General features: G+C 36.3%; 1 protein-coding gene across 1 annotated transcript in view; it reads right to left on the bottom strand.

The window, feature by feature from the left end:
- Positions 1-5655: 5655 nt before the first annotated feature.
- Myrfl (myelin regulatory factor like) overlaps positions 5656-14493 on the bottom strand; it is an 85246-nt gene continuing 76408 nt past the window's right edge. Inside the window, exons 18-23 of the mRNA XM_033763775.1 lie at positions 12388-12450; positions 11678-11765; positions 9571-9645; positions 6342-6462; positions 5949-6023; positions 5656-5832 (exon numbers count right to left, since the gene is read on the bottom strand). Coding sequence (XP_033619666.1) covers positions 5746-5832; positions 5949-6023; positions 6342-6462; positions 9571-9645; positions 11678-11765; positions 12388-12450 — 509 coding nt within the window. The 3' untranslated portion in view covers positions 5656-5745. The remainder of the gene's footprint in view (positions 5833-5948; positions 6024-6341; positions 6463-9570; positions 9646-11677; positions 11766-12387; positions 12451-14493) is intronic.

Raw genomic sequence — 14493 nt, 5'->3', positions numbered from 1 at the left:
ATGGAATACTACTCATCCATAAAGAATGAGAAATTAGATTCGTTCATAGGAAAATGGATACATATTGAGGATATACTCCTAAGTGAAATGAATAAATCACACATGTGTAAATACCAAATAGTTTCTCTGCTGTGAAAAACTATAATAGTACATAAGATCCTAACGAGATAATTGACAATGTGAAATAGGAAGAAAGGGGAGAAAGGTAGGGAAAGTGAGAAGGGTAGGGGAAAGCTAATAAGGGGAAAAAATATGAGAAGATGAAAAAATGGAAATGATGTGTTTGTAAGGGGGGAGGGGAGGAGGGAGTGAAGTGAGGGTAGGGACAAGGGGAAAAAATGAAAACCAAGACCTGTCATGTAAAGGTACAAGATCCCAATAATGAATGTAATTGTACTGTGTACCTAAAATGTACCAATAAACTCAATGAGGAAAAAAAATTAAGAAGGTAAGTGAATTATCCCAGGTGACACCAATGACAAGTTATTAAGCAAGAACTAGCACCAACTCTCCTGGCTCCAAGTGTAGTTCTTACCCAGTTATTTTCATTTTAAACAAGAAGTCTGCTTGATGTGGTTAAATACTGGTTTAAGAATATAACTCTGATGAAGACATGTTATCAAGAGTCTAAAATATGACCTCATTTTATGTTGGTGTGTATTGGTGTATAAAGAAATTGATGGATTAAGACTGATTTTTAGCATACCTCCCTTTCTCCAAAGCAGATCACAAGAGCTCACCCAAGCTTTCCATTCACAGAATTCAGCCAAGAAGAGACGGACTTGTATACTCAGCACTGCTGGTAAATTTAAAGTCTCTGAAGCTGCGTTTCTACAAGCTTTAAACAGCCACTCATCAAAAATGCACTAGATTCTAAATCCTTGGATGCTTTTTAAGAGCTCAATTGGCTCTTTTGAATCAGACACAAAAATCAATGATACATGCCCTTGAAGAAATGAAAGCCAAAACACTTTCAGCTTTGCCAAGTGAAGATTTTACTGGCATGCTCCTTAGAGTGAGATTAATATTTAGCATTCTTAAGTGAGCTGTTAAGCTCTGGTGTAATATAAATAGATGTAACTTAGTGGCTGGTGACAGAAGATTCTACCCATCTCTGTTCCTCTGCCCTCCCCCTATTATGTGCTATAACTAAATGGTCTCTAATCAGCTTACAGAGCCTCAAGAAATATCACTTATGAAGCCATTAGCCAGTCAGTGCTTTCTGTGGTGGGTCAGTATCTGAGTTGGTGGTCTCATAAACCCCAGAGCCATGAAGAAAGAAAAAATTTCTCAAGGGTAAGTGAAATAATCTTGTGACAAGGGACAAAATTTAGTACCAGAAAACGTGGCTTACCGCTTTTCCTTGCTTACCCTCTCTGTACCTCAGATTGCTAATATGTATAATGGGAGTTTCCCAATAGGGTCTTGGAATCTTTTGACAATATTTCAGAATAATTCCCTTCACTCTCAACATCACAGGGTTGTAGAATCAAACATGAGAGCAAGTCTTTGAAAGTTTCATAAATTGCCAACAGGATCACATTTTGCTTTTTCTTCGAAGACCTTTAATTAAGTAATTTAGTTTTTTTATATGCTGGGAATCAAACTTGTGACCTTGCCCTTGTGAGGCAGGCAAGAGCACTACTGAGCTAAATTCCCGGCCTGCAAAGAACTTAAATTTTATAACTCAAACAATGCATTGCTGAAAATCTGTCAGTAAAGATGAACCAAAAATTATGTAGGAAAAATACATATAAATAAAAATTTATAAGGGCCAAGGATTTAGCTCAGTGGTTCTACTGCCTGCCTCGCAAGCACAAGAACCCAGATTCAATCCCCAGCACCAATAAATAAATAAATAAATGATTTATAAAAGGGTAGTTTAAGAGCATTACAATTTTTTTCATTAAGTTTATTGGTACATTTTAGGTATATGGTACAGTTACGTACATCATTGATATCTTGTATCTTTACATGATGCATCTTAGTTCTTATTTTCCCCCATATTCCTGCCTTCCCTTCACCCCCTCCACCCTTCTCTATTTACAGAAACATTGTTTCTATTTTTTCCTTTTCTCATATTTTTTCTTTTCCCTTCTTTCCTTTCCCCTACCCTTCTCACTTCCCCTACTCCTTTAGGCCTTTTCTTCCTATTTCACATTATCACTCATACAATTTGAACCTTATTTACACTTTTATTTTTTCATACCAGAGAAACTATTCAGTATTTATACACAAGTTCTATTTATTTCATTAAGAGTATGGCCTCAATATGCATTCATTTAGCTATAAATGACTCTAGTTTCTTGAGTAGTTATGGCTGAGTAGTTCTCCATTTTATAGAAAAACCACATTTTCTTTATTCAGTCTCCAGCTGATGGGCAATGGGGCTGTTTCCAAGTTTTATCCACTGCAAACTGTGCTGCTATAAACATGGGTGCACATGTATCGCTGTGGTATGATTCTTTGAATTCTTTTCAAAAGATATGCAGCAGAGGGATAGCTGAATCCAATGGGACCTCTAATCCTAGTTCTTTAAGGTATCTCCATATTGATTTCCACAGTGGTTGCACCAGTCTGCACTCCCACCAACAATGGAGAAGGGTTCCTTTCTCACCACAATACTGCTAGCCTTTGCTACTGGTTAATTTCTTGATAGCATCCATTCTTTCTGAGGTGAGATGGAATCTCAGTGTTGTTTTCACCTGCATCTCTCAAATGACCAGTGATGTTGAACATTTTTTTTCATATATTTATTTACTTCTTTCACTTGTTTGAGAAATGTCTGTTCATTTCAGATGCCCGTTTTTGAATCAGGTCTTTATATTTGGGGTTGTCTGATTTTTTTGAGTTCTTTATATATTCTAAATAGTAGACCTTTGTCTGAGGAATAACTGGTAAACATTTTTTCCCACATTGTAGGTTGTCTCTTAGCTCTGCTACAATTTTTTTTAATTTTTAAAATGCTAAATGTTTGAACACATGCATACCAATTGCTGTTAGTGAACTTTTATGAGTCAGTGGTTAAAAAAACTGACAGAGCTTTCAAAATCATGTTTTAGTGCTTTTATTAGTACTCATAAAATTATTGGAATTCTGTTTGTTTATGTTATGTTATTTTTAATAATATTCTACATTTGGGAGTGAATTAAATCATACATAAAATTTGACCTTAAATAATTGGCAAAGCAAGGAACTACATACTACTTTGAATTACTTGAAGTTAAAAATAGTGCCTATCTTTAAAAGTAGTGGAATTTACAGTATTTTGTCATCCTACCTCTTTAAGCTCCTCTTGGCTGTAACATAGTCCCAGAATTTTCTTGCTTTTAATAACATGGACAATATTTTATAGAAGATCTGTCAGTTAGAATTTAACTGAGTTTATCAGTAAGCTGGGTTTACGAGTTTGGGGAAGGAAGGCTCCAGTGGACATTTTACTTCCTGGAGTTTGGGACATACAGCTAGGCAATTTTTCTGTCATGGAGAAAAGACTTTTTGCCTGAAGATGCATGAGCCACAGTGGATATCTCACTGCTGCAAACAGGAAGAGGATCTTCCAGACTGTTCTCCCAATAGCATTCACTAATCCCAGGTGCTCCAGGTCTGTTCACTCATGTAAATCTTTTCTTTCTGAGCACTTTCAACACTATATCCTGTGCATTTTCTGTGGGGGAAAAATACTTTCAGTCTTCTAATGGAATTTCATGTAAAAGCAGTACTCATTCTGTAGAAATGCCCTTAGAGGCAACATTACTGACCTGTAGTAGATACGTGACACCTCCACAGTGTCTTAAGTATAAGTGCATGAATAAAAAGAACATGGGATGTGTGGTGCTGACAAATATCCCTTTACTAGAAGAAAAAGAGTAAATTAATGGAATCTCTCCCATACTAACAATGTGAGATTCTACTAAGATGTGGGAGACAACTCCAGCATGTGGACCCAAGTCATGCTGATACTACAGCTCAGGAGACCCATGACTAAATTTGAATCTAAGAAACAAGGAATCCCAAAATACTTCTCCTGAGAATTAAATACTTTATTCTATTTTCTGCAAAGGCCATGCTGTTAGTAAAAGGAAAAACAATTTCAAAATATAATAAAATATAAATATAATAGAATATGCATATATTCTATGTGCAATTTGATTTTTATTTTTAATAAAAATGTCTTGATTTATGTGTATTTATTCAGTCCCTTCATGATCCTACTGTAATATTCATAATGATTCTGTTCTCTGCTTATATAATAAAAGCATATTTATTTAGAATATGTCTTTACATACCATGTCCAGCTGTTCCTGTCTTGTAAGTATTCACTATCCTTGTCTATAAGTGAGGAAATGAAAGCTTAAGAAAATTAAATAGCTTGCCTAAAGAGACACAGATAAAGTCAGAACTTAAAGGCATGGCAAAGACTTGATCCCAAGGTTAAGCCATATTTCTATTACAAAGCTAATTGAAAATACTGGGCTGGGGATTTAGCTCAGCGGTTCGGTGGCCTGCCTTTCAAGTGCAAGGATCTGAGTTCAATCCCCAGTACCAAAAAAAAAAGAAAATACCTTCTGTCACAGAAAGAGTCATGCTTTTTCTTTTCTTAATCTTTGAAGTCTCACAATTAATTTAATCTATACAGCATATACTTAAAATCTGAAAATAAGAAAGAGGATATTATTACTGCAGAATACCATTGTGAAGTAAAAACAAAGAGCCACATCCTAATTGATTCTCAGACAAACCATAAGATAAGAGAATCCAGACATTCAGCATCCCAATACCTGGTACCCCAGTGAGAGGACCTTGGCTCTTCCCCTTATAAAACACAGCATATTAGTGGAAAATTATAGAAAACATTACATATTGTTAAATTAATGAGGTATAATACAACCAACAAATTAGGAGACAAATGTCATCAAAAAGATAGTCTTTTACTCTACCACTCCCAAGACAAGAGGTCATGCTATTCCATGGGAGGTCACGTGGGGAGCCATGGGGCCACTCTGGAAGTAGAGGAAGCATGAACTGCAGGTAAGAGCTTTTATGACAGTATTCAAAAGAAGGCATGAGCCAGGCCATTGAAGTTGATTTAGGATTAGACTAATTTCAGTGGTGTCTGGGCACAAGAGGGATCACACAAAAGCCTAACGTCCATCAAGCATTACAAAGCTGATTTGCAACTCTTCCACTTAAATCCATTTCATCAGCAAGATACATTTTGGAGACAGACAGAAAGAGAGAGAGAGAGAGAGAGAGAGAGAGAGAGAGAGATTACCTAAATGTGAACTCAGCACCAGACATTACTGTCCCCTCCCACAAGGTTAATCCCAATCACATATTTTCCAGAATCTATATTAGTGGGTCCAAGTGACATAGCCTTTTATGATTTTTTTCTCAACAGTTTTGAAATACAATAAAACAAAGATAGAGCTAGACCTTCTTATTTTGATCTACAGCTTCCTTAAAACAAGAAGCAGTGTCTTCAAATCCAATGTACTATTTACTTCAAGAAATGTTTTCTTCACAGTCACGACAAAATCAAATACCACATTCTTTCAAGTTGCAGCAAACACTTTATTCTCGGTAATGTTTTAAAACCATTAGAAACCAAAGTCTGAAAAAGTCCTTCAGCAATAAGTGTGAATGTTTCACAGAAAAGATGAAAGAACTTTTAAGAGAATATCGATGTCCATTAACTGTATTTCTGAGCGTTTTTCTTTGGTAAAAACACCAAACTTGAATAAATTAGGTACAGTGTCGATAGAAATAAAAGAAATAATCTGTGAAGAATATCCCAGCAAAATAAGGATCTGTTGAACAGTCAGCTAAATCCTGTTAGAACAAGAGAAAAGAAAGATCAATGAAAAAATTAACTGTAGCTAAAGTATTTTATTTATTCTTTTAGTGGTCAATTCCTTACTAAAAAGAAATTAAAAATCCAAGCTTACTGGTGCAGCTACACGGAAATGGTATACACTGTCAGAGAATGGGGCCACAGGAAGGTTCCAAATGTGCTGATAACCCTAAATAATGAATAAGAGAGATCTACTTTATAACCACATTTTCCACTCAATTGGTGAGAGTATTGGCTTAAAAGCATTCCTTGATGACTAGGAAAGGCATCTGTGATAGCAGCTTTTGACAGGTGTCACAAGAACAGTCTACAGCTTCTAAAGGACACTAGGAAGGCACTGATCCAAGCTTCATGACCACAATCAGCCAGAACAAGGAAGCAGCACATTTGGCTCAAGACATCCCTCCCACAGTTGGAAACACAGGCCATGACTTTAAACAGTTCTTCTGGATCAAGAGCATAATATCAAGGATCTAGAAAACATTACCTGTGTCATCTCTGGGAGGACTTCTCCACCGCTTTGAGTCCCTTTAGTTTCCTTATTACTATGGAAACATATATTTCCAACAGTAACTTTGCACCGGATCACTATCAATGGCTCTGTTGTGCTTCAAGAGACAAAGAAAAGAGGCCAAGTGAAAAAGGAGTTACCAGTTCTTACTAGGCCACATCTTGGTAAGAGGGATGGATGGAGATAGAACTTGAAAATCCCTTGAAAGTTCATACAGTTCATTATTATACACGCTGCAGTGATACTGATAGGCTAGCTCACATCAAATTACTACAGAGAGAAACCTAACACGCACACAACTACTGAAACAGCACAGGATAGTTTCTAAAGCCAAGCATTATGACTATGCCACTCTATCAGCACTTCTCATTTCTACATAATTTCAGTGATTTTTTGGTATGTCATTCTCTTTCCACTGGCAGCTGAATTTGCATTTATCTGAAACTTCTAAGATTTTAGACTGTGAAAGGTGCTGGCCTAGATAGACATTATGTGAAATATCAAGGCAAACAAATATAAATAAGGGTTTTGGGGTGAGTTCCATTAGAAATCAACAGTATTCAAAGCCATCAGAGGGGGAGGAAGAAAGAACAGTTCTTTTCTGAAAGTAAATTTGTGAATCACTATTAAAAGGATGAGATACATTTCTCTTTGGAAACAATCCTTCCGCATAAATGGAAATAACTGACATCCTTAGCTGAGTTTTCAGTATTCCCCCTTTATTCATGGTGGGTACATTCCAAGACCCCTAGTGGATACCCTGAAACCACAAATAATGCAAACCTTGTATGTACTATCTTTTCTCTTACTTATATGTACTTATAGTTTAATTGCTATATTAGGCACAGTGCAAGTTTGGCAACAACAATAATAGAATAGAATAATTATAACAATATATTCTTGAAAATATACTGTTTCTGGAATTTTTCATTTCATATTTTTATACCATGACTGACTATGGATAACTGAAATTATAGGAAGTAAAGTCGTGGTTAAGGGGAGAACATTAAATGTATTATTTTAAAATCACACCTATTTCAAAATGGTTCATGGACCAACAGGCCTGATTTAGTGGTGCAAGTCGATCTACTACCACTTCAAGCATAAAATATATATATTCTTATTTCCTTCCTTGGAGCTAGGAATTAAAGGAAATGCTATTCTAGGTTATCAAGGAGTGCTAAAGAATAGTTCATTTATCATGTAAGAATAGCACACTTAGCATGTAATATTAGCACATTTAACATGTGAGATCAATATGCTGAGTCATGAAACATTAGGTACCTGAAACAAACCTTTGCAAAGCAAGCAGCTTGGCTGAGTGTCATTACCTGCTCATCCACACAAAGCTGATGAGAAAACCAGTGGAGAGCCCATGTAAAATAGAGAAGATGGGGTGGGGTGATAGAGGAGGATTCACTGACCCGGAGAGTGGAAAGGCCAAGGAAAGGGATGGAGAGGGAGAAAAGGAAGGGGAGAAGAGAGGAAATGTAGAGAGGAAAATAAAAGAGATTAAAATCAAGATATAAATGCTCATTCATCATGGTGAGTTACTGCATGATGTTTTAAAGTAAAATTGGTTGTAAGCCTTAAAATACCACAATTACCTAAAATACTAAATAATAATAGATTAAAGTGGAGTTCTGTGATTTTGGAGAGAAGGACAGTAAAATGAAAGCTACATTTATCGAGTGCCTACTATGGATTAGGAAGGGGCAACATCATGACATCTCATCCCTGGGGAGGCGGAAGAGGTTGGAAGGGAGGGCTTTGCTTGAATCCCAGCCCCACTGCTAACTAGCTGTGAGTTTCAGAACACATTTTGTTTACCCCTTTATACCCATGTGTTCCCATCTGTAAGACAAATTGGAGAAAAAAATACCATCTTGGGAAGGTTTTTGGGAGGATTATGTGACCCAGTAATAACAGGGTCAGTGTCTGACCCATAGTCTGTGCTCAGCAAATGGTATATATTAATTACACCAGTATTTACAATAATTCCCACAATACCTCTGTATGTTATAGCACAATGTAATATTCACTTTACAGAACAAGAAATGGTAGATCAGAGAAGACATGTGGCTTTTCCAAGATCATAGGATTAGTAAATGACAGGAACAATATTTAAAAACTAGTCTGCTCAATTCTAAACTCTAACCTTTTCTTTCTCTTTCTTTTTTTCCAAGATCATAGGATTAGTAAATGACAGGAACAATATTTAAAAACTAGTCTGCTCAATTCTAAACTCTAACCTTTTCTTTCTTTCTTTCTTTCTTTCTTTCTTTCTTTCTTTCTTTCCTTGGTATGAAGGGGTGGTGGTGGTGGTATGATTTTTTTCTTTTTCCTGTCCTAAACAAGGTGGTCAAGTAGCCTCCCCATTGAGGGGCCAAACTACAAAGGGTGATCAAAAACTCTGAATGTTAAAATTTTACAAATTTATCAGAGTTGAGAATCAATACCGCTAATCTCCATCAAAATATTCCCTCCTTGCTTTGAACATGTGCAATTCATCATTATTGCCACTTTCTGAAGCAGTTCTGGAAGCCCTCTTTACAAGGTGTGATAAAAAATCCAGTGAATGCTGCTGCTGAAAGTTATTCAATAGAAAGGCAAGCTCATAAAAACATGTGCGTCCTCATCCACCCAGATACTTTTGGCCCTTCCTCAATGTCAAAATGACCATGAAAGAAAAGTAAATATTTTTAACCAATTCAGGGTATCAAAGCAGATACAAGAACTTGACAAAAAAAAGACTTCCAGAACTGTTTCAGAAAGTGACAAAACAGTGTGTGATAGGATGAGTGTTTTCAAAATGAGAGTATTTTGAGGGGGCTTAATAGCAATGTGTCTTTTACTGTAATAGTATTTCTTACTTTAACACAGTGCATTTTTTCAGTCATACCTCATTACTCTTGTTCCCACCCTATTTTGAAGGGAAATAGTCAGGGAAGAACTGCAGCTGTGAGTGTCCAAACAAAGCCACTCCCCTTTCGCAGCTTCCCTGTAGTCTGGAGCCACTGTTGCCTGCAGGCCTGGATGATCCCTGCCCTGGCTCTGACTCCCCCCAAGCCAGACACTTCACCATCACTCACAGACTGACAGCTTTCCACCTCCTAACTTACACATGGAATTGTCAAGTAAATTCAGACTTGCTGGCTAATTAGTAATAAAAATTAAAACAAAATTTTTAGATCCATGTACTTACTTGATTTCCAGAGAGAATTTGACATTTGTGGGTGTGTTCTTATTAACAGGAATATTGTAGTGGTAATATCCAGGCCTAATCATGGAAAAAAAATTAAACTGAAAATCAGTATATAAAGGGAGGGCTTTTTTCCACTTACTATATACTCTACATGCTGTGAAATATTATATAATAAATATAGAAAATAGTTAACCTAGTTTTCAGAGACATACTTGTCAAATTTCAGAGTGGTCTTGTTCACATATAACATATAAAATATATTGCAAAATTCATAATTTTGAAAACACATGGGAAAAAATGATAGAAAGTCAAATTCCAAACCAAATGCACAAAATTAAATGCACAGGATATAACTCTAGTTCCCTTTACAGAGATACAGATTTCAGAAAACAAATGAGGCAAAGACCTCAAACTCATAATCCCCCTGAAAAGGAAGGTTGAAATTAATACCAGTCTTTCTACCACAAATCACTCACTTTTAAATAATATTAATGGAAAATAAGTACTTTTAGAACCTGAATCTGCTACAATTATTATAGTGTTTATTATCATTTAGTAATGGAGAAAAATTATAAAACAGAACTGATTATCCACAGATTCCTCCCTGCTGCTACACCCCAAATTTGAGAAAGATACTTTGAAAAAAGGAAATTCCATTGATTGATATTGTAATGAAAACTTGCAGCTGAAACAGCACATTTGTATCTAATACAACTTCTCCTTATAACTGGTTATCCCATGAATTATATGGAGAAACAACTTTAAATTAGACAAGTGAGGAAAGAATTGAAAGAACTGGCATTTCACAAAGTATAGGATATCAAAACTTCACTTTGTGCCCCATGAATATACACAATTTTTTCATGTTAATTATATCTCAAAAAGAAGAAAAAAAAGATGGGTGCTACTTATGTACCAAGTTGAGGACAGTACAATTTCAGTAAATTAATATATTTAAAATATATAGAAAAATCTGCTTTATGGTCAGGAATGATTTGTTTGGGAAGCCTAGATTAATGGAATCAATTTCCTATAACCGGCTCTCAGTGTCTGTTTGCTTCACAGCAACCCAACTCACTAGATAAGTATCCCCATCTTATACTTGAGAAATGAATATTCAAGGAGAATAAACATTTTCGTCTAATCCATAGGACTGAGTTGTCTGATTCTTTTGCACTATGTCATCCTACACATTAACAACACTCTCTGAGGCAAATTCATTAGATGAGATCTTAGGCAAACTTTTTAAAACTCATGGAAAACTACATAATAAGAATACATAACACTAACTTCTTAGGGCTTTTGTGAGAATATGATATTTAATGTAGGCATAATAAAGAACCATACAAGTTATTTTTTATAATTCAAGGCTATCAAGCATAAATTCTATCAGACTGAAAAAGATATAAAGCTGAAAACCCATATGATTTATTACACTAGTTCAAAAAATACATGCCTTGCCTTTAATCTAGCAGATACTCTGTAAATATTTGTCAAATAAATAACTCCCTGTTTTTAATGTCTACCACCTGCATTTGTGTTTATTGAAGCAATTTTCACGCTATTCTTCTTGGTGCTTCATTACATGCTTTTATAGGAGATACAGTACACATAAAAGATAGAGGTTGCTGGTAACTTTTGCAATACCTAGATTTTTTTCCACTTCTTATGGAAAAAACTAAGATAAGCTATATTTTTTCATTAATTAAAATAATATCCCTTTTATTAAAATATACGTAAGTCAGTTCACTCATAATTTGGAGCCATCAGTGACCTTGCCTTTCTTGTCTATAACATTAATTAGCAGCTCTGTGCCTGTGGTATGTGCCCTCAGAGTCAGCCACAGAGTTGTTCCCAGGCTTTGTGCTTCAGACTTAGCCATAAAATCGGGTGATTAAAATCACTAGGGCTGTGATTTATTGACATCTGCTAATACCAATTATTTTGTGATTCCCTTGTACCCATGTAATCACTGTGTTTTCACTTAAGGGGCAATGTTAGCACAAATGGACTTCATGATGTAGCTTTAGTTTTCATTCCAGTCTCAAACCTAGTGGCCTGAGTAAATTAGAGAAACAAGCATGGTATCATAAGAGGGCTTACCCACCCACACTGGAGCCAGTTACTGCAATACCGATGATCAATTACGTGCTGGAGTTCCACAATCTGGATAGAACTGATGGACGTATTGATCCCTGAATTGAGAAGAAGCACAGAAAAGTAAACTCTCCTGGAATGGGAGCGCACTGTGCTCTAGAACAGTACCTAAATTGCATAATGTAAGAGTTTACTAGATAAATGTATTCCATTTACACTCAAATAGAAAAAAGAGAAGAAAGGAGTCATGTTCTTGGTTTGGGGAGGTTTCATTTTGTTTTGTTTTGTTGTTGATATAGTAAATGTTAAGAAAACTAATAAAAATCCAGTCTCCGATAAAAAGCCCTGATAACATTCAAAAGAATTTCTGGACCATGGAAATCCTACTACACCCAAATTTACTGAAAACCAAGAAAGCAATGTGAAATGCAATCTGTTTCAGAAAAAAGAAAATTAAATTTTAAAAATACTCAGAATAAAAAAGAGGATGAGAACTTTAAGTAAATCACTAAAATCTATAGAGATCAATCACAACTTGCCTGGCAGTGAGTGACAATTTCTAATGCCTCATCAATGGCCAAGCTGTCACTGACCTCAAAACGGCCCACAGGTATGCATGGGGCACAGCTTTGTTCCTGTTCTCTCTCTACTCCAGTAATGCTTTTATAGCTTGTGATTCTGCCTGGCAACACAAAGGCAAACAGGGTAATGTCAACTTACAGTCACTTTGCCAGTCAGGATTGATGAGTGCACCTCTTGTCAGGAATGATTCACTTTTGTCTCCTGAAGAGGAAAAACATGTGTTAGTGTTGGGGATTTTCTCAGGATGAGAAGAAATCCTGCATTGCCCTAGTTTGTCTCTGTAAGTTGAAAGTTTCCCCACTCTTTTCTCTCTCACCTTTCAGCCTAGCTAGTCTCTGTCCCACTTCTTGCAGATGTACTTTATTTTTACCTTCCTCCAAGCAGCCATCTTTTATGGGCTGAATTGTCTACCCCTGAATCACATGTTGAAGCTCTAACCCCCTGTTCCTCAGAATGTGACTGTATTTGAGATAAGACCTTTCAAGTGTGATTAAATTTAAATGAGGCTATTAGGGTGCACTCTAATGAAATCTGACTGGTGCCTTTATAAGAGAGGATCAGGATAAATGGGGAGACACCATGGGTACAGGAAAGGTCACAGGAGGACCCAGGAAGAAGGTGATCATCTGCCTGCCAAGAATTGAGGCCTAAGAAGAGTCCAGACTTGCAGACACCAAGATCTTGAAATTCCACCCTCTCAAAACACAAGAAAAGAAACATCTATTGTTTAAGCCACCCAGCCAGTCAGTGGTATTCTCTTATGGCAGCCAGAGCAGACTAACATATCATCCTGAAAAGGCTTGCAGTTCACAGCTCCCTCCTTTCCATTGCCATGACATTTATTACTGAACCACCCATGCGGTCAGCAGTCAGTGAAATATCTGTCACTAGACTGAAAAATATATCATCCTTCAGTGTGTTATCACTTAGCTTCTTATGTATTTTTTGCCTTTTCTTGACCACTTCAGAGGAGGGAACCTCTCTACTAATATTCTTTGAATCCCCTGTAACTCCTGGCATAATGTCTTGCTCATACAATGGAACTCATTTTCTTTAATTAATGACAAGTTAAATGTAGTTTTATTTTTCATCTAACTTCTGAATTAACAGTATGGCCAATCAAAATCAGATTTAGGTTATCTGGATTATTTTCTATGCAACTTATAGTTACTATCTCAGCATAATTTATTTTAAGGTACAAAATGAAAATAAATCATCAGAAAATGCTCATGATGGGAGGCCTTACATACTCTTGGGGCAACCCATTTCTCTGCTGGGCAGTGTGAGTACCAGTTTTCTCTTTCACTGAACCAGCATCTACCTTCCTGCTCATCCTTTTTGATCCCCACAACTCTACCTCTTGAGTGAGTAGAACTGGCCAACTACTCCAAAGGCAACTACTCTGACCAATCCAAACCTGGATCATATGCAGTTCTAAAGAGCACATTTCTTATTCTAAGCAAAACAAGGATCAATACAAACATAGTTTGAAAAGTAGGAAATAGAAAGGAGCAATAGTGTACATGTTGGAATCTGATTTCTGAACTATTCTTGAAAACCTAGAGGAAAGCAAGGAGATGGAATTATTTGGTTTAACAATCCCTTTAGGGTTGTGTCCAGGTACCACCAGGGCCCAGCATCAAGGGTACATTTGTACCTGCTGGTTTTTCAACCTTTTCTACTTCCATGGTCTCCCTGCTGTACAATACAACCTGTTAAATTAGGGAATGTGATTCAAAAGCAGTAAGAAGAGTGAGTAAAAGTGAAGAAAAATAATAATAAGACTATCTCTCAAATAATGATCTATCAATTTTTTTTTGTACCAGGAATCGAACTCGGGACTTTGCACTTATGAGGCAGACAGCAGCACCACTGACCTAAATCCCGGGCCTCTAACAATATTTATACAAATAGAATTGGGATCTCTCAAGATAAATGAAACTTGTAGAACAAACTGAGCATGTTCTTCCATATTAGAGAAAATTTTATGAGATATATGTATTTTTTGCCTTGAAGGATAAAAATCACAGTTATGTGTACTCTCCTTTGACACATATTATTTACGGGACATTGCTCTGAAGGTCTTAGAACATTTCAGGAGGGTGGCTGTCCCCATTTGACAAATTAACTGAGGCACAAGGAGGTCAATCTGTGGGTAAGGAATACAGTAAGACTTCCGATCCAAACCATCTGATTCAGAGTCCACAATTGTGCTACTCTGGAAATATGTGAAATATGATCCAT

Source organism: Fukomys damarensis, unplaced genomic scaffold (genome assembly GCF_012274545.1).
Source record: "Fukomys damarensis isolate Sample0158 unplaced genomic scaffold, DMR_v1.0_HiC HiC_scaffold_15, whole genome shotgun sequence".
Classification (NCBI taxonomy): Eukaryota; Metazoa; Chordata; class Mammalia; order Rodentia; family Bathyergidae; genus Fukomys; species Fukomys damarensis.
The sequence above is the reverse complement of the archived record's forward strand: the minus strand, read 5'-3'. Positions and strand labels throughout refer to the sequence as shown.